The sequence below is a fragment of the Oryza brachyantha genome, chromosome 7 (assembly GCF_000231095.2).
Source record: "Oryza brachyantha chromosome 7, ObraRS2, whole genome shotgun sequence".
NCBI classification, from domain to species: domain Eukaryota; kingdom Viridiplantae; phylum Streptophyta; class Magnoliopsida; order Poales; family Poaceae; genus Oryza; species Oryza brachyantha.
In genome coordinates this window covers 14,329,780-14,348,451 of record NC_023169.2, presented here as the reverse complement: position 1 = coordinate 14,348,451, position 18,672 = coordinate 14,329,780, and the positions used below count along the sequence as shown (strand labels likewise).

At 42.6% G+C, this 18,672-nt stretch overlaps 4 protein-coding genes across 6 annotated transcripts; 2 read left to right on the top strand and 2 right to left on the bottom strand.

The window, feature by feature from the left end:
* Nucleotides 1–585: 585 nt before the first annotated feature.
* LOC102706861 lies at nt 586–6,018 on the top strand. Of its 3 annotated transcripts, none has more exons than XM_006657792.3 (5): nt 586–1,055; nt 2,169–2,207; nt 2,297–3,097; nt 3,379–5,406; nt 5,586–6,018. In XM_006657792.3, the coding sequence occupies exons 2-4, from the start codon at nt 2,169–2,171 to the stop codon at nt 5,389–5,391; spliced, it is 2,853 nt and encodes a 950-aa protein (XP_006657855.1). In that variant the 5' UTR covers nt 586–1,055; the 3' UTR covers nt 5,392–5,406; nt 5,586–6,018. The 3 variants fall into 3 exon arrangements, with proteins under 3 accessions (XP_006657855.1, XP_006657854.1, XP_006657853.1); XM_006657791.3 differs by having other exon boundaries at nt 5,569–6,018; XM_006657790.3 differs by having other exon boundaries at nt 5,503–6,018.
* Nucleotides 6,019–6,218: 200 nt separating this feature from the next.
* LOC102706580 (nodulation receptor kinase-like) lies at nt 6,219–10,821 on the bottom strand. The gene is made up of 12 exons (XM_006657789.3): nt 10,446–10,821; nt 10,187–10,340; nt 9,927–9,998; nt 9,768–9,839; nt 9,501–9,569; nt 9,235–9,407; nt 8,584–8,804; nt 8,206–8,332; nt 8,063–8,131; nt 7,687–7,876; nt 7,416–7,548; nt 6,219–7,075 (listed from the first exon to the last, which is right to left on the bottom strand). Exons 1-12 carry the CDS (start codon nt 10,537–10,539, stop codon nt 6,722–6,724), a joined length of 1,728 nt encoding a protein of 575 aa, XP_006657852.2. The 5' UTR covers nt 10,540–10,821; the 3' UTR covers nt 6,219–6,721.
* Nucleotides 10,822–12,160: 1,339 nt separating this feature from the next.
* On the top strand, nt 12,161–16,905 carry LOC102706302 (exocyst complex component EXO84C). The gene is made up of 7 exons (XM_006657788.3): nt 12,161–12,519; nt 12,992–13,086; nt 13,259–14,297; nt 14,828–15,346; nt 16,057–16,245; nt 16,319–16,455; nt 16,574–16,905. Exons 1-7 carry the CDS (start codon nt 12,412–12,414, stop codon nt 16,809–16,811), a joined length of 2,325 nt encoding a protein of 774 aa, XP_006657851.1. The 5' UTR covers nt 12,161–12,411; the 3' UTR covers nt 16,812–16,905.
* A 194-nt stretch (nt 16,906–17,099) lies between these two features.
* Nucleotides 17,100–18,388, bottom strand: LOC121054927 (cysteine-rich and transmembrane domain-containing protein WIH1-like). The gene is made up of 3 exons (XM_040525943.1): nt 18,104–18,388; nt 17,752–17,935; nt 17,100–17,187 (listed from the first exon to the last, which is right to left on the bottom strand). Exons 1-3 carry the CDS (start codon nt 18,138–18,140, stop codon nt 17,142–17,144), a joined length of 267 nt encoding a protein of 88 aa, XP_040381877.1. The 5' UTR covers nt 18,141–18,388; the 3' UTR covers nt 17,100–17,141.
* Between the last annotated feature and the right edge of the window lie 284 nt (nt 18,389–18,672).

Below are 18,672 nucleotides of genomic sequence, written 5' to 3'. Positions count from 1 at the left end.
ACCTAACTCTATACACAAAGTCATAATATCGATCAAATACCTCACTCCTAAGTCGTTTCTCCGTGTAATCATATTCCATTAAACCCAATGTCCTCCATTTGCATACTTGAAAATTACAATTAACAATTTGAGCAAATATCTTCACTTCACGCAAGGGGAGATGGGGGTGGGTCGCTTTTGCTGCTCTGTATAGTAATGGATGTTTAGATCAAGAGACTTTTTTTTAGTCTTTTATCACATCGAATATTTGAACGTTAATTATAAGTATTAAATATAAACCGATAACAAACTAATTGTATAATTAAAGGCTATTTCATTAGATAAATTTTTAAACCTAATTAATCTACGATGAGCAAATATTTATTGTAGCATCATATTCACTAATTATGGACTAATTAGGCTTAATAGATTCGTTTCACGAAATAGTCCAGAGTATAAGGTAAATTTTATTAATAATTTATATTTAATATTTCTAGTTAGCGTAAACATTCGATATAACAGGCGCCGGAAAAGTTTAGAGTATCCAAACATGCCTTTAAGTTATTAACAAAGTGGCACAAACAGCGTAAAATTTCCCATCGATTCCCCCCACTCGCATCGCCTCGCCTCGCCTTCTTCCAACGGGGGACGGCGCCCCCCCTCCCCCTGTTCCTCTCGCCAACACGGCGACGCCGCCGCCGTCAACTCCTCTCCCGGTCAGGTCACCACCGACCGCGTGTCGCGGTCCACTCCTCCGCCGCCTCCATCCCTCTCGCTCGCTCTCTCTCGCGCGCGCGTTCTCTCTCTCTCTTATCCACTTCGCCGCCGCCGCCGCCGCCGCATCCGTCTCCTGCTCACGACGCGCGCGCGGCTGTTCTATCTTTAGCCTCGTACGGCGCGCCGCTTTTCGGCCTTTGTCGTCATCGAGCTCCAGGGTCCAGGTTGGGGGGGTGGCGCATCTTCGTCGTGGTCGCTCGTGCGCTCCCAGTCCGGTGGGGTCCCCGTCGTCGCCATCGTCGTGCGCCGGCGCCAGATCCCACTCGGTCCCCGCCCGGCCTGCTTAACCGCGCTGCGAGGTGAGCCCCGATCTCTGGATCAGAGAGCTTTTCGTTTACGGATGTAAATCGTGTTGCCATTGCGCGAGGATGCCGATGCGGTCGTGATTCGTGAGCGACGTGGATGTGATGTGGTTGATGATATATACTGTTTTGGGAATAGTTGAGATGCACCGATCGAGATTGTAATTGCCCGCGTCGGAGATCGTGGCTTTGTGCCAAGGGAGGTTTGAAAGCTTGTGATGTAATGGGTCTGGTCCTGTGTATGAACTCCTGGTTCTGCGCGCAATAAATCGTTATGCTGACAGGAGTGTAATATTGTCAAGGCAGTTAGTGTTGTGGATCTAGTAGGATATTTGGATTTCTTTTGATCAAATGTACCATCTGATGTTCCCATGTGAGTACCTGAGGATCCTTAATAAAAGTTTACCTTTTTTGAATTATCTAGATATCGGCCGTGGGGGGTGCATTTGTTCATGAAACCACTAGCTCCCGGATAAGCGTGAACTATCAGTTGTAGTCCATGCAAATCTCCACTGATTTTCTTTATCTTTACATAATTAATACCAAAACAATTTTTTGGCCTAATATTAAATTTGCATCTGCTTATGAGAAATACATGTAGCTGTAGAGAACTGGGCTGCATTCAGATTGGCTTTGATTATGTTTCCGCTCGATTCTTAACATTGCAGTTCTATTATGCTGCCATCCCTGCTTATATTTTTTTTAATTAACTATTCTGCCAAAATGTAACAATTTTAGTTGCCTTTTATCTTGCATTTCAATGTTAGGTCGAATTTTTAAAGAAAAATACCTCCTTTTTCAAGGATATAATTTGGCGTAATTCAATTTGACAAACATATTATATTTTAGGTGCTCTACAGTTCAGTATATATGGACATGTTGGAGCTTTATTGTCCATTGGGCTGGAACTTTGGTAACGTTAAAGACAAAATTTGTACTCTCGCCGACGCTTGAGGAATGATATACTTTTCCATTTTATGTTCGTACCAAGTTGTTTGCAGACTTTTGTGGTTTACATTTCTGTTCAGGTTGGTCATATGCATGGGATTTGACGAAACCACTCACCAGTTGGCTAATACAATTCTTATCCTTCACTGTTTTATTTTACAGATGGACACTCTTGAAGTAAAAAATGATGAAGAATACCAGGTAAACATTCTCATTCATATAGTAATGCTGTATTGCTCAGCTATGTTTTCAACCATTGTGAATGTGATCTGGTGTATTCTTTTGCGTAGATGGACCTTACTGAAATTAAGGATAGTGAAGAGCATTCAGTAGAGATGCTTGTTGAGCAGCCACGTTTTCTGGAGCCCATATGCTCTGAAGAGGTCAATGAAGATACGCGAGTGTACCCGCGTGTAGGGGATGAGTACCAGGTGGAAATTCCAAATCTAGCAACAGAAGAGGAACGTCTGAAATTAAGGTCATGCCTAATTGATGACAAGGGAATTTTCGGTTTTGATTATCCTGTTGGTGTAGGATTAGCTATTCCAGTCACATGGACCCAAAATACAAGTGATCATGTAAAAAATGAGCAGACAGGATTTTCAGGACGCAATTCATGTTCTTCACATGATGATTGTGACAGCCACATCATTGAAAATATTCCGAGAAATGTTCCGGGTTGTAAGGTTGAATGTGATGAGCAAGATGGGAAACTTCTAAAATCTGCTGGACAAGATATGCATTGCTTACAAAATAGGAACGCCAATGATGGTATCCCTCTGCCGGGAATGGTACGATATTTCTGGACTGATGAAGAGGCACAAACTTTTCTTCTTGGTCTCTACATTTTTGGCAAGAATCTTGTTCAGGTGACGAAATTTATGCAATGCAAGACAATGGGAGAAGTTCTATCCTATTACTATGGAGAGTTCTTCAGGTCTGATGCTTATAATCGATGGGCTGCATGTAGAAAAGTAAGAAGCAGGAGATGTATACTTGGATTGCGCATATTTTCTGGTACAAGACAGCAGGAACTGCTGTCACGTATGCTTGCTGGTATAGCAAAGGAAGTTCGAGATACTTTGCTGGAGGTATGCTCAACTTCTACTTTTCCTCCCTTCCCTGTCAGATGTATTGAATTAGCGAACTTTAATGCATTGAGAGCTGATGTTTGCAATCAGATCCTTATTTATGTTTCATTATTGCTAAACTTGCCATAATGCTAAGAGCACTTTGGGATTGCCTTTCATTAGCATTAATGCACTATTATTTCATGATAAAACATTCAAATCATGCCTTTTGCTTTTGAAGACTCCCAGCATTAAGTTATCGTTGTTGTTAATTTTCTCAAGAGGTATATGGTTACCTGCAGGTCTTTAAAACATTTAATGAGGGAACATCTACCTTTGAGGAGTTTATTTTATCCTTAAGGTCCACAGTTGGTGCGCAAATTCTTGTAGAGGCTGTTGGAATTGGCAAGGGAAAATATGACTTGACTGGATTTGCATTAGATCCTAGTAGAAACCATGGTATCTCAAACCGTGTGGAAATCCCTATTGGCAAGGCTTGCTCATCGCTTTCATCTGGAGACATCATAAAGTTTTTGACTGGTGATTTCAGACTAAGCAAGGCAAAATCTAATGATCTATTCTGGGAGGCTGTCTGGCCTCGCCTGCTCGCAAGAGGGTGGCACTCGGAGCAGCCCAAGGATTCTTCTCTAGTTGGCAAGCATGCTTTAGTGTTCCTCATTCCAGGTGTAAAGAAATTTTCTAGAAAGAAGCTTGTCAGAGGAAACCATTATTTTGATTCCGTTAGTGATGTGTTAAGCAAGGTTGCATCAGAACCAAGACTGCTTGAATTTGGAGTTGAGGGTGGTAATGGTGAAGGTGGGTTCAAGATTGAAAATGGATGGATCCATGATGCTGAACTTGACAAAGGCACAATTACTGACAAGAAATCTCCTTGCTATAACCGGCCCGGTGAGCCTGGGTGTTCACCAGAGCTAATGAAATTTACTGTGGTGGATACTAGTGTTGTTCAAGGAGAAGAACCATGCAAGGTGAGATCTCTAAGAAATCTACCTACAGATGCCAGTCATGGTTACATGTCTTCACCACATTCTGGAGATTCTGGGAGTGACAGCTCAGAAGAACACTCTGATTCAGAGGACAGCTCTCAGTCTTATGAACATATAAATACAAATCAAAACAAGACAGATGCTAAGTATGACAGTGTGAAGAAATGTAAACCCCCAACAGGTGATAGGATGGATGTTGATGTACTTCAGAAGAATTCCACCTTTTCAGGCACATTAACATCAACCAATGGTCACATGTCAATTGATCAGGGTTTCAGCATAATTAATAGTTCCTGCCCCTCAACTGCAACTATTCTTCCTGTTGGTACTCAAAGGGTCCATGCTACTAATTCTTCCACTGAAATAAACTTTCAGTTTGATCAAAGGGTAATTCCTGAGCCCCAAGTTTACTTAGCAGCATCAATGTCAAAGAGGAGGAGGCTAGTATCTTGTAAGAGTGAGAGAACTGGACGCAGAAATACTGCCGCCAGTAAAAGACAGCATGGGAAGCAGGTTGTCAACACACCGCAACATGATGTGTCTGGAGCAAACGAAGCAATCGCAGGGGCTAAGCCTTTCATTTGGGGTTCAATTCCGAACTCATCAACTACTATAAACTTTGACATGGGTAACATTAATTTATGTCACAGACAGTTGTACAATGTGCCCCCTACTGATGAAAAAATGGTTTACAAGGAAAAGTCCCAAGATAAGCATTTTATTGATCTGAATATTCCACAAGTTCCTTCTGATTATGAGCCAGCTGTGAGCTACGTTGTGCCTTCTGAAAAGAATACACATAGCATGGACAGATCTATTCATTCTTCTGAAACCAACGGGGTGGATGACTGTCTTCCAGACATGAATGCCCCTTGTAATGGACTCTTGAGTGAGCAGAGGAGGCAGAGTACCAGAAGCCGCCCGCCGACAACCCGAGCTCTGGAAGCTCTTGCTTGTGGCTTTATTGGGACAAAACAGAAGGGCGCGGAGGCAATCTTCCCTTCTTCAAGCAGGAGCAGCAGAACTGTTCGGCGACCGCGAAGATTAACTGATGCCACAGTGCCATTTCCTTCTGATGGTGAGGGAAGTAGTTCTCAGTTGACCGATCCAGCCCTTATTGTCAATGAATGGCGCATGAGTAACCCTCAGTATCAAGTCCTTGACAGCACCCCTACAGATAAGTCCGCTGATAAAGGGGCTCGTGAATTATTTGGGGCAGACAAACCTGCTGATAAAGGGACTCGTGAATTGTTTGGGGCAAACAAATCTGCTGATAAAGGTAGTCATGAATTGTTTGGCATACCTTAGATCACATGAAAATAGGTAAGGAATTCCATGCCCAGCTATTTCCTTGCATTATTACTTTTTGACAGGATGGATTAGCTGTTGTTTAACAAAATGATCTGATATTATGATCAGAATGAAAAATAGTACTTTATCGAACTTTGAGTTGGGCTGAGGAACTAATGGAGGAACCTTATACAGCTCATTGCCGATTTCAGCTATAGTTTGGTGCATGCCTCCTACTGTTCAAGATCAATACTTATCAAGAACATATGGGTCCAATGAACTATCCTGATTTTATGGATGTTTACCCTCAGGTCAACCTTCTGTCTTGTCAAGTGTTTTCTGATAACATTAAGCGAAAGAAAACAATGAGTGCAAGACTCATGCTCTCCTTGGGAAGTTACCTGCTGAAGCTTTTACCTTCCTCTGGAGGTTTTTGGTGAACCTTTACCTGCAGTTATACTCTTTGCCTTTTTACATGTACTATGTGGAGTGGCTGGAAAAGTGTGTAACAATGCACTCATATAAGAACCATATTATAGCTTGGAACTCTAATCTTGTCCAGCAAACCATAAAATCAAAATGGAGAACCAAAAATACATACATTCTGTCCATGTTTGCTCTTTTTCATGGCGAGTTCAGTCCAAAGGTTCAAAGGTGTACCTTTGCCCTGTTTGGCTTCTGACTTTGGGCTTGCAAATTTCCCATTGGAGTTAGGACTACACTTGGCTAATGGCTAGGGCTGTGGGCATTGTGAGCTTTTGCTTCTTTTTTTCAGTTCTCTTTTTGATTCTGTTGCGTTTATCATGATTTTCCTATGTAAGATATCTAAAATATTTTACAGATGAAATCAAAAGATCTCAAAACTTTGATAGTAGCACCGTGTTCCATTCCATCTAAATTGACACTTCCTGTATAATGACACTTGGGAACAAGCATCGTCAATAATACACCTCAAATTGTTAGAAAGATAGGAAAATTCAATGTAATACTAGATTAATTGCATCCATCGTAATCACATTCTGAAGCAGGAAGAATCGAAACAATGAAGTGATGCTACCCGACCTTCTCTAGCCCTCGAAGACCGAAACAATGTTCAACGAGTAGTCTAGGCAGGACACATTCTAAAGCATTGAATCAATAGAAACTGCAATGACCAGACTGCCTCTGTTTGGGAAGCTTTTCCCATGTGGTCACTGCATGACCTCTGAATTCTGATATCTGTACAGGGTACAAATGGTCTTGGACAATCATTGGTTGACGCCTTGAACTCAGTCTTGTACTTCAGAAGCATCACGAATTCACATTCTGGATCCTGATAGAGTGATAGTGACAGCCGTTGCACAGTCAGCTATCTCGGAAGTGAAGAAGGCATCGTTTGCAAATGCCCTTTCGTTGCATCAAATGATGCAAACCGAGCTGAACCTGATGCAAACATCTTCCTGTCAATGGACAGATAGCGGTTGGAGCCGAGTGTCCCTGTGCTTTCGATGGACCTCATGTACTCTGAAGCATTGTTCTCTATTATCAAAGCGTCCTCTAGCTCTCTGACAACATCTTCCATGCTTGGCCGGAAGGTTGAGAAGGGTTCAGTGCACACTGATGCAACCTCAAGGACCCTCCACATGGCCTCTGAACAATATTGCCCTTTTATGCCAGGGTCAACGATTTCTTCAATTCTGTATTCCCTGATATATGGTTTGGCCTGCATATGCAAACCAGGGCAAGAAATGTCAGTATGTAGTGGCTACAAATCATTTTGTGTAAGTGTCCAACAAATGAGATTTTTTTTTTGAAACGGAGCCAGCCTTTTGCCGGTGCTATATTAAGAGGAGAAGCAATAGTTACACAGGTCAGAAGACCAAGAACAGAGGAGAAATTAGGGAGAAGATGTTCAGGGGAGATAGGGATCTCCTTCGACTGCGCAACATGCGCCATGGTTTATCTAAGACAGATTTCACTTGATTTCTTTTAAGAGGAAAGATATTTCATTTGATCGATAAGTATATGCTTGGTTGGTCACTTGATCTGCAATGAGAACTTACCCACTCAACTAAGCTCCATTCATCCCTAGGCCTCTGAACATCAAGGGGTTCTCTTCCGGTTACAATTTCTAAGAGAACCACTCCAAAACTGAACACATCACTCTTGGTTGATAATGACTGAGTCGAATAGTACCTTATAAAAGGGAAGCATAATTGAGAAGCTGCATGTTGAATCACAGGATATATACAGCAAACAAGACATAGGCATTTTAACAAACAATGGGTTGAGAAAAGACTCTTGGTCCCACAGTAAAAGCAATGAAAAACTTACTCAGGGTCTAAATATCCAGCAGTCCCCCTCACTTCTATTGATGCATTACTGTCCCCTTCTTGAGGTGCGTACTTAGAAAAACCGAAGTCTGCAACCTTGCCACACATGCTGTGATCCAGGAGTATGTTACTGGACTTGACATCTCTGTGTATGATACAGCGGCCAGCAAAACTGTGCAGATGTGCTAATCCTGTACAAGCAAGACAAGCATTCAATCATGTAAAAGAAATGAGAAAAGGTGTCTGCAATGTTCAAATACTTAAAAGAGTAACCTATGCCCGGAATTGCACAGAGAAGGATTCGTTTCAATCCCACTGGAGATAAAAACAACTCCACGAGACCCTTCAAGAAGAAAAAGGCAGTGCTAAGTGCTAACCTCTAGCAGCACCAATGCAAACAGATAATCTGGTGGGCCAATCAAGAACTTTCCTTTTTGACGCCTCACCTAAGAAATAGATTATATATAAAAAGGAAGGGTCTTAAACTGAAAATTAACTAAACCTTAGTGAAACTTCATACCGTAGAGGCGATCTTGTAGGGAACCATTGGACATGAATGGATAGACCAAAATTTGTTGATCCTTTTCACAGCAATATCCAATTAGTGGGACCAAATTCTCATGCCGCACAGCAGAAAGAAGCCTCAACTGCGTCAATTGATTGATTGATGATCAGAGGAACTTTGCATGAAACAGTGATTTCAATATACAAATATTGAAAAACTAAACAACTAATCATTGATGTATCCTTTCAAACAAAGCTGATCATTGATGTAAAATTTTTCCAAAATTTAGCATTATCAACTAAAAGACAATCAACAACCTTTTAGAGTTACATCCACCCTAAACCCACACCAATATTAATCCTTTATGCTAGTAGGGAGAGGTTTCATCTGTACCTCATTGTTGAATTCACGCGTTCCCTGTGTTGACGAGGCCGAACGAACCTTTACGGCAACTTCTTCACCATGTGCTAGTGTACCACGATAAACCGATCCAAACCCACCCTCGCCTATCAAGGTTTTGAAGTTGCACGTTGCATTCTGGATTGATTTAAGTGACAACTGCTGTACTGCAGAGTTTGTAGCTTTACGGGTGCTACATTCTTCAAAAACAGGATCTGCATACAACATTATAGGAGGTATTTATTGATGTTTTGAGTATTTATGCACAGTACTGACTAGCAATTATGAGGTGCATTCTCTTTTACAAGGAACTGGATGCGCTGATGAATGCAACTCCTAATTCTGCTGTTGAGCCTCCATCAAAGAGTCAAATCCTCAAATTTCAAGGCCTACTAGAAATCTAAAACTGCCAGGGTAAACATTTTGTTCCTCATCGCATAGGATATCTGTAACTGCGCATGTCCATCTAACAAAGTATAAGACATATACGAGAGCTGCAACATCTACCAAATGAGAGCTCTTGATAAATGCACCGAAATCATAGATCCACATGAAATTGTTCTGAGAGACTTGCACAATATATCCTGAGTACACACGCAAGCATGCAAAATATCCACTGTCTAAATTTAGCAGAAGGGAACGTACTTGTTGTAGAAGAGCAGTCTGTTTTCTGAGGATTCTTTTCACGCTTGTTGAAACAAACAAAGAAAAATCCAAGTGCAAAAGTACATGCCAAAGATCCTCCGGCAACACCACCAATAACGGATATTCTCCTATTGGCAACTCCAGGTGGACTATGATAACCGCAGCCTCCATAGCTTTCATTTTTCATAAGCAAGTGCAGTAAAATTATGTCACTACCATTCAAGAGTCAAGACCATATACATTGAACATCAGAACAGATATCTCACCTGAATTCCACGTGGATAGATAGGCCATCAGGTAGCTGATTGTTCAAGAAAGGATTGCACTTTACTGACCTGGACAAATGACCATGCTTAATAAGACGTTTCTGGCCAATATCAAATGACCATATGCGAGAAGCATATCAAATGGAACCAGCATGATCTAAATTATGTAAAACTGTTGAGACCCCAGAATGGGACATGGAATATGTGCATACATTCATATTTTTTTATTGTAAGCGGAAAAGGTAGAGGACAACATGATCTACTTACAGCTTCAACAAGTGTGTGAGACCAGTGAAAGATTCTGGAATAGATCCAGTGAAGTTGTTGTCCTGCAGATCACTGCACCCACAATTAGTAATAAGAATATAAAACTAAGCATCTGAGATAGCACAAACACACTTGGAGAAGAAGATCAGTGAAGCATACAGCTCATCTAGTTCTGTGAAGTTACCAATTGCGGTGGGAATCGGGCCCTGCAGTTTCTTTGAAGAAAAATTCCTGCACAGATATCAGTATACACCACATTGGTTGCAATTCAACTCAGCTCATACTTGCAGATGCAACTAATTCAAAGGAACAACCAAACAGATTCTCACTAAAAGCAGCAGAATGAATTGTGAATAGAACCAATGGCCGTGAGAACGCTGATCACGCCCACGATCCGGCGTGCAGGGAAAGGAACTCACAGCCTTTCGACGACGAGATCGCCGTCCTTCCATCGGCAGGAGAACCCTTCCCAGGGAGACGGTGAGCACGGGTCACCGTCGCGCCACGACCCGACCATCTCGTGCCCTTTGTTCCTCCCCCACAGCTCCTCCTTCAGCCGCCTCCCCGCATCCACTGCGCCAAAGGCCAGCGGCACCAGAATCGATCCCACCAGTCAGCCGAGCGAAGCACCACCAAAATCACTAGTTCGAGCAAAACCGGGAACGACCCTTGCCATACCTTGGCTGAGGCGGGCACGGGCCGTCACGGCGGCGGCGGAGACGACGAGCGAGAGCGAGAGAGGGAGTAGGAGGAGGAGGAAGCGGGCGGCCATGTCTTGGAGCGGGGCGAGGCGGCCACTAGCCGCCGCCTGCCGGCCGGCGGAGGCGAGGCGGGGTGGTGGAAAGGGTCAGCGCAGGCGCAGCGGCAGCGCGACAGAGAGGGCGGGTGGGTTGGCTGACCGGGGGTGGTGGCGCTCCGCTTTGTACTTTCTCGCGGTGTCTGCTGGTGCTCGGCAGGGCAGGCGGAGGAGGGCTGACGCCTGCCGCCGACAGCGACCGCGCGCGCGCCAGCGCCACCCCCACCCCCCGCGTCGTCATCCTCCGGATATTCCTCGGCGCCGCGCCTCCCCGCGAGCCGGGCGCTACGGTACACGCGGTGGTTGACCAGGGAGGGCAAGGCAACGTCTCTCTCGCTCGAGTCACCTAGGAAGAAGACGAGACGAAGACGAGCGCCGCGTTGCTGTTCGTCGTTCTAAATTGGGCCCCGGCCCATGGGCTCGAATAGGCTGGGCCTTTTGCTTTCTTTGATTTTGGGCCGAGGTTTGAATTACGGTGAATTTTAAGGCCCCTTTTGGAATGGGCCGTTGGCTGACAGGCTGAGCTAACATATCGTTTTCCAAGCCAGCTTTCCAAACGGTACGATTTTTTAGGGAAAAAAGCTTTTTATATAAAAGTTTCTTTAAAGAATAAAAAAATATTTTCAATCACTTGTTCTTAACTAATCGTGTGCCAACGATCTGTCGTGTTTTTCGTGACTATGGTGGTTAGTTCAAGCAAATAGCTTTAGCGAAGTTATGGTTTCTTTGCTTAACCTATTGCATACGAGATACAAATGATCGGGTTGCATGGCAACATACAGACTTACAGAGGTATCGGATTAATCGAAGACATACAAATTTGTGTTACATTTTACATGTATATACACATCCAACCTTTGATTTGGATATATATGTTAGATTGAAACCTCCCTACGAGCAATTCTTTTAATCTTCACATATGTAATTGACATTTTAGCCTATAAAACCATGAAGTGAATTTTTGAATTGAAAAAAGTGTTTCACTCATTCACTTAATTGTGTTTTTGATGATATGACACTATCAAAAATATCCCAATAAAAACCGCAGACCTAAAAAAAAATAAGAAATTGATATGTGGGGATAAAATAGTTGAAATTTTAAATGTGAAGTGATTGATAAGATAAGTAGTACTAGTACTAAAAATACTTATATTTTGATGTAAGAATTAAATAGTACTCCCGCTGGTCAAAAATATTTATCGTTTAGAACAATATTTTATCAAACTTTAAAAATTCCAACCATCGATTATTTCTTAAATATTTGGTTTAAATACAACACAAATAATATACATCAATTCTCCTCAGAAAGTAGAATCATAATATCATAAACTTATTACATTTTATAAATTTATTTTTAACATAAAATTATTTATTAAATTATAAAAGTTTAATCAAATCTGATACTAAATAATAGATATTTTTAATCAGATAGTATACAGGGTTACATTTTGACTGAGAGGCAGCAGTAACAAAAGTTGCAAAAGGTTTCCCAGTAAAGCATCTTTTACACCGACAGTCCGGGCCCACCTTGTCACCATTCACCACCTATGTCGCCGTACTGCCGTAGTCTCGCGGAGGAGACGACGAGGCAGAGCAACACGACGTCACGCCGAAATCCCCCTCCCCCTACACGGTAGCCCTCCGGTCGCTGCCGGTGGGTGACCGCCCATACCGGCAGCACTCGCCGTACTCCTCCACCCCACCACCCCCACCTCTCCCTCCCCTCCCCGCCCCACGCTCCCGCCGCCGCAAGCGGAGGAGAACGCCCTCTCCCTCTCTCTCCCTCTCGCTCGCTAGGTGAGGAGGGGGCCCCCCGGAGGGGACGCGCTGGGGAGGCCGGCGGCGGCGATGGAGAGCAGCAGCGAGGAGGAGCTGCTGGAGGAGGACTTCCCGGGCCACGAGTGGATCACCCCGCAGTCCTCCATCCGCGCCGCCTACCAGTCGCATACCGAGAAGGTGCCCCTTCCTTTTTCCTCCTCCTCCGCTCGCTCCGCCTCCTGCATTCCGCGGGTGCACCCGCGGTTTCTTCCCCCTCTTTACCTTCTCTCTCAGCTGCTGCTATATTCTGCTTGCTTGTTGTGGGAGTTTGAGGCGATTTCGGATCCATGTGGTGTTGCCTTGGGCAACCGCGTAGGACTTAGGAGAGTGAATCTATGTAGCATTTGGCTACCGAGTTATTTTTGTGAATTGGTGAATCTTGACTGGGTAGACTGTCTAATGCAATCTGGTGCAAGTTGTGGTTGAAGCTTGCGGCGATTGAAATCTGAAGTACAAACTAAACTAGCTTGACCATGTTGCTATGAAACTTAAATGGAGCTGTTGGTTCACCTGCATCTGTGTCTGTTGGGGCCTTTGGTGGGGACTCCGGTTGTTGCTGAAGCCTTTGGTGATGGTCGTACTCATTGATATTACCTACTGTGTTTGACAGGGTATCAGGAAAATTTGCTCTGAGCTATTGGAGTTGAAGGATGCTATTGAAAACTTGTGTGGGAATATGCAGTCGAAATACCACGCTTTCCTCCGGTAAATCTAAAAGTTAACCTTTTCACCAAGTTCGTATGATTCAGCTTTAGCTTTGAGTCCCTATAAGTTTGGATTGTAATATATAATATTTAGTGCTTCTTCTTGCTTTCTTGCACTCATTGTTGTTTTTAATCTACTGAAATGCTTTCTGATTTTTTGTTTCTTTACACAGAATATCCGAGGAGGTTGTTGAGGCAGAACAAGAGTTAATTGAGTTGCAGAAGCATGTGTCTGCCCAGGGGATTCTTGTGCAAGATCTAATGAGCGGTGTGTGCCGTGAACTTGAAATGTGGCAAAAATATTGCAAGGATGAAAACGTTGAAGAGAAGGACCTTCAAACAGAACTTGATGAAATTTTGTCCTGTGATACCCAAGATTCCAAGGTTAGTTTTCTGGATAAGTTAGATATTTTGCTTGCAGAGCACAAAATAGAGGAGGCATTGGTTGCTCTGGAGACCGAGGAGAAGAAATATATGGCTATGGATGATTCTGGCAAAGAATTAGACGCAGAGATTTCTGCCTATAAGACAGCACTATCCAAAAGAAAATCAATTCTTGAGGATCAGCTTGTTAGGTATTCAGAACAACCTTCTTTATCTATTACCGAGCTAAGGAAGTCTTTGTCTGGCCTTATTAAGATCGGCAAAGGTTCTCTAGCACACCAAGTTCTTCTAAAAGCTTATGGGTCACGTCTTCAGAAAAATGTTGAAGGATTTCTTCCAACCTGTTCAATCTACACAGAAACGTACTCTGCAACTTTGTCAAAGCTTGTTTTCTCAGCTATCTCAAAGGTATCCAAAGAATCTAGTACACTATTTGGCGATAGCCCCATGAATTTGAACCGGACCATTCAGTGGGCTGAATATGAAATAGAAACCTTTGCACGTTTGGTTAAAGAAAATTCTCCTTTGCCTGAGAGTGTCTCTGCCCTTCGTTCTGCCTGCATATGCATCCAAACTAGTCTCACTCACTGCTCTTATCTAGAATCATATGGCCTGAAATTCTCAAATTTACTTATGGTACTATTGCACCCCTATGTTGAAGAAGTGCTTGAACTAAATTTTAGAAGGCTGAGAAGAAAGGTTATAGATTCGGCAAAAAATGATGATATTCTGCTTCCCAGCCCTCAAGAAGGATCACGGCTCTCTAGTGCAGTTGCACCAAATATCATGCTTACAAGCAGTGGAAAGAAGTTCATGTCCATTATTAACGTGAGTGCTTTGTTTCATTCTTTTTACTCGATTTTCCTTATTCCAACCTTTCTGTAGTGTTCAACTGGACAATATTATATAAGTATTTCACTGGTCCTGTCAGTAAACTTGATATGTGTTAAATCCAATGTATTCTCATTGTGAGATACACATGATTACCTGGTTTCTAGCATATAACAGCACTTGAGTGTTGGTCATTGGTTTTCCCATAGCACCTGAAAACCTTGTTGAAATTGAACCTTGATTATTGTGCGTCTAAGTTAGTTACTTGACAGATAGCAACCAAAGATAATGTAACAACTCCCTGCATCCACATACATAAGATAAATATATGTGACACACCTGCATGAGTTAGTGTAGGCACCAAAATAATATATCCTATTTTAACAATTTGGAAATGACAGTCTTTTATTGAAAGATTGGAAATTAGAATAGTGTGCGGTTCATTGAGTTGCTTTAGAGGTTTATGTACTCCACCTGTTATCTATGTACAATATGAAGCAGCTGATCTCTGTATGTGCTCCTTGCAGGATGTTTTGGATCAAATTACCCCAATGACTATAATTCACTTTGGTGGAACAATTTTGAATAAATTTGTCCAACTATTTGATAAATATGTTGAAGCACTAATCGAAGTCTTACCAGGAGCTTCTGAAGATGATCATCTAGTGGAGTCAAAAGAGCCTATAGAATTTAAAGCAGAAAGTGATGCACAGCAGATTCAACTCATTGGAACAGCATATACTGTTGCAGATGAATTATTGCCAGCAGTCGTATCCAAGTTTTTTGATATCCAAGCTGAGAAGAAGAGAATAGGTGGATCAGGCGAGGGCCTTGGCTCTGGATCTATATTCTCCATAGAATACAAAGAGTGGAAACGTAGTCTGCAACATTCATTGGATAAACTGAGGGATCATTTTTGCCTACAGTATGTCTTATCATTTATTTACTTAGAAGGGAAATCACGACTGGATGCTAGAATGTACTTGGAACTGAAAACTGATGATCTTCTTTGGGAGTCTGATCCCTCACCGTCACTGCCTTTCCAGGTGATTCCATTTCAATGATGCGATATCGGTTGTTTGCTTCAATCTTGTTAAAAACTCAAAATAATTTCTTGTTACTGTGAAAACCCATAGCATCATAGCTCACAGGTCTATGTTGAAACATTCCTGTTTATAAGGATAGGATCAAACTGATGATTTATGGTACTACCTTCGGACCGCTATGCTGTGCATAAGAGCTAACGTAGTGCTATAATATTTCTTTTATAACCATTTTTCTTGTTCTTTTTCAGTCTTAGAACTTTCCAAAAAAAGACCTTTAGTTTAATTACATTTTATTTGCTACTTGACACTAGACAGAAATGTTCAGCATTTAGGCAACATAGGGGTAGTTACCATTTGGACTCCTGTCCCATCTAACTCTTCTAAATATGTTTACACTAAAGTTGCTTCAGTCCATCATAAAACATAGCATTTTATTATATCTGTTGATTAACTCTGTTAGCTGATATGTATGGGAGTCTTCATCCCAGTTTCTGAGTGCTCATCCCTGTTAGCTTGAAAGTGAAGGGCAGGGCATACACTGACTTTCAGGAATAAGATAGAAATCTGAGCATATTAAAAATGATTAGTAATGTTGGTTTAATTTATCATGCATTTCAGTTCAGACGATTACATTCAGTCCCATTGATGTGTTAACAACAACAACAAAAACACAGTCCATCTCACTTATCTGCCTTATGTATTTTTCTCAGGCGCTGTTTGTAAAGTTGCGGCAACTAGCTAGTGTTGCTGGTGATGTCTTACTGGGTAAAGAGAAGATACAGAAGGTCTTACTCTCGAGGCTAACTGAAACGGTTGTCATGTGGCTCTCCAATGAACAGGAGTTTTGGGACGTTTTTGAGGATGAATCCATCCAACTCCGGCCTTCAGGACTGCAGCAGGTACATTTTTTCAAGCTTTCATGTTACTTTGGTTCAAATCCTAAAAATATCATTTTTTTTCTTCTTCTTTCAGCTTATTCTTGATATGCATTTCGTCGTTGAGATTGCTGTCTGTGGACGGTATCCACACAGACCTGTTCAGCAGCTTGTGTCGGTAATCATAACTAGAGCGATCGCAGCTTTCTCAGCGAGAAATGTTGACCCACAAAGGTCTGTAATCATGTTTTTTCTGCTGTCTCCGTTTTCCTTCTATTTTCGCATTATCCTTTATCTCCCTATTTTTCATGGACGCATTGCTCAGTATTTTCTTCTTCCTCCCATTATTCAGTTCTCTACCTGAGGATGAATGGTTTCTCGACATGGCCAAGGTTGCAATTAATAAGCAGCTAGGGACTTCAGGATCTGAGTCCGAGCTTGAGGAACCTGTTGCTGTACATGATGAAATCTCGGATTCTGAAGAGAGTACCATTTCAAGCCCATCGACGATAGGATCTGAAGAATCATTTGCTTCTGCAAACAATGATGACCTAGAAACCCCTGTATATTTCACTGATCCGGAGGCATAAGAGTTACCCAGAACTCACTGTAGATGTGATTGTAGTTATTTAAACTTCTAGTTTATTATCCTACATACTTGCAGAAAAAATGAAAATCCATATTGGATCTTATTTATTTATTTTCCTCATTTTTACCCACTACTAAGCATCCAGGAACTAACAAAGAATGATCATGATAAATCTTCATTCAACTCTTACATGGTGCAGAAGCACAAGCCTTGAAATGGATGGTGCGACCTTACAGTCTAAATCACATGGGCGCATAGGTAAAACTAATATTACTTGCAACATATAATATTCATGTACTTTTACTCTCTGTAGCCTTAGAAAGTTAGAAGGCTAGAAGCACATGTCGATGAGGCAGCAGCAGCAAAGGGCAGCACAGCTGAAAAACACCACAACAGACAAGCATTTCAGCACTCCGTCCGAGGTTGGCACATAAAAAACAAGGAGAATGTATACTTGACAAATTTAATATTATAATACTCTTGACGTTCGAAAATACTCTGAAAAAATAAATTATGAAAAAAATTTCTCAGATCGACTATAAACTTGAGGCTAAGAATTTAAATTTTGGTTTGCAAGTATAGATAGAAGAAAAATATGAGGATATTGCCTATTGTCACCTTCTCTAAGAACATGTAGAGTCTAGTATTTTATAAGCGTATATATGAAGATAGAGTCAGGTATGTTTTCTTAATTAATGCTACAATATATATTTTTATCATTCTTTTTTTCCTTTTAATCTACCTCATGCAACAAAATTTTCTTAAATATATGTAAGAGTCAACTCTAAGTTGTTGCCATAATAACAACTATTTTTCTCTCTTCCATATCTCTTTTTTTCATGTCATATTATTAGCTCACGTGGTAAACAAAAAAATCAGCTAATAATTACCGTTTTACGTGGCCTAAGCAAGAAAAGATCTGACTCTGGCACCAAGCTTACCATCCTTCCAAGAAGGCCTTATCACCGCGGCTCTGGGTCTGCACAGTCCGCGAAGGGTTCGATCCCACATCGAAGTTTCCCGGGTACCCCGGCGGCGCGTAGTTGCCCTGCGCCGCCATGTACGCCTGCCCCGCCGGCGGCGCCGTCACCACGTACCCCTCCTGCGGCGGCGGCGGCGGGTATGCTGCTCCTCACGCCGGCAATAACAAAGAAAAAAAATCAATCCAACGCCGAATCACTCCAGCAGTAAAAAGGGAAGCATGGACTCAACCAAGAACAGCAGCTAGCTGTCGCCTTCGCCATCAAGAGCAGAAGCAAAAAAAAAAAAAAAATCACAAGTTTTTAGAATCACCGGTCACCGGAGCCGGCTGCTGGCTGTAGTAACTCATGGTCAATCAGCGAGACGGCGGAAACGAACGCGTGCGCTTGGGCGAGATGGAGAGCGATCCGAGGTGGCCGGCAACGGCATATATATAGCCAGGAACACGCGCGCGGAGCAGTCTAGCGGTGGAAGAAGACAAAGGCGCGGCTTCGTTTTTGAAGCTGATCGAATTAAGTAGCTAGCGAAGCGACGGCGGCGAACGGCCGGCCGGTGGCCGGACGAACGCGTGGCTCGGCTGGCTGCGAACCTGCGGTTGCCAATTGAGCGTGAGACAGACAAAACTGGGCGGAGTCCCACAAGCAAAGCATGGACGAAACGAAAGAAGAGGCGGTCCAAAATGCGGCTGCAAAAATTAGTACCGCTACTACTGGTGGCGATCGTAGGCGGGTTCGTTTTGCGCGGGAGTTCCAAATCGCATGGGCCGTATTAGGGAGAAGAATGTTAGCTGGGTTTTTTGAGCTCTAATTGGGCCATGGTGAGTTGAATGTAGACTCCCCTAAGACTTATTTTCAAATGTAAATATTTTTTCGCCGCGACAG

Coding starts and splice junctions, on each gene's coding strand:
- LOC102706861 (XM_006657792.3), top strand. CDS start 2,169: ATGGACACTCTTGAAGTAAAAAATGATGAAGAATACCAG. Junction 2,208..2,296: donor AAAATGATGAAGAATACCAG/GTAAACATTCTC, acceptor TCTTTTGCGTAG/ATGGACCTTACTGAAATTAA. Junction 3,098..3,378: donor TTCGAGATACTTTGCTGGAG/GTATGCTCAACT, acceptor GGTTACCTGCAG/GTCTTTAAAACATTTAATGA.
- LOC102706580 (XM_006657789.3), bottom strand. CDS start 10,539: ATGGCCGCCCGCTTCCTCCTCCTCCTACTCCCTCTCTCGCTCTCGCTC. Junction 9,840..9,926: donor TTCACAGAACTAGATGAGCT/GTATGCTTCACT, acceptor TTGTGGGTGCAG/TGATCTGCAGGACAACAACT. Junction 8,805..9,234: donor AGACTGCTCTTCTACAACAA/GTACGTTCCCTT, acceptor TGTTGTATGCAG/ATCCTGTTTTTGAAGAATGT.
- LOC102706302 (XM_006657788.3), top strand. CDS start 12,412: ATGGAGAGCAGCAGCGAGGAGGAGCTGCTGGAGGAGGACTTCCCGGGC. Junction 13,087..13,258: donor AAATACCACGCTTTCCTCCG/GTAAATCTAAAA, acceptor TTCTTTACACAG/AATATCCGAGGAGGTTGTTG. Junction 14,298..14,827: donor AGTTCATGTCCATTATTAAC/GTGAGTGCTTTG, acceptor TGCTCCTTGCAG/GATGTTTTGGATCAAATTAC.
- LOC121054927 (XM_040525943.1), bottom strand. CDS start 18,140: ATGAGTTACTACAGCCAGCAGCCGGCTCCGGTGACCG. Junction 17,936..18,103: donor GCAGCCGGCTCCGGTGACCG/GTGATTCTAAAA, acceptor CGTGAGGAGCAG/CATACCCGCCGCCGCCGCCG. Junction 17,188..17,751: donor AAGGCCTTCTTGGAAGGATG/GTAAGCTTGGTG, acceptor GGTGTTTTTCAG/CTGTGCTGCCCTTTGCTGCT.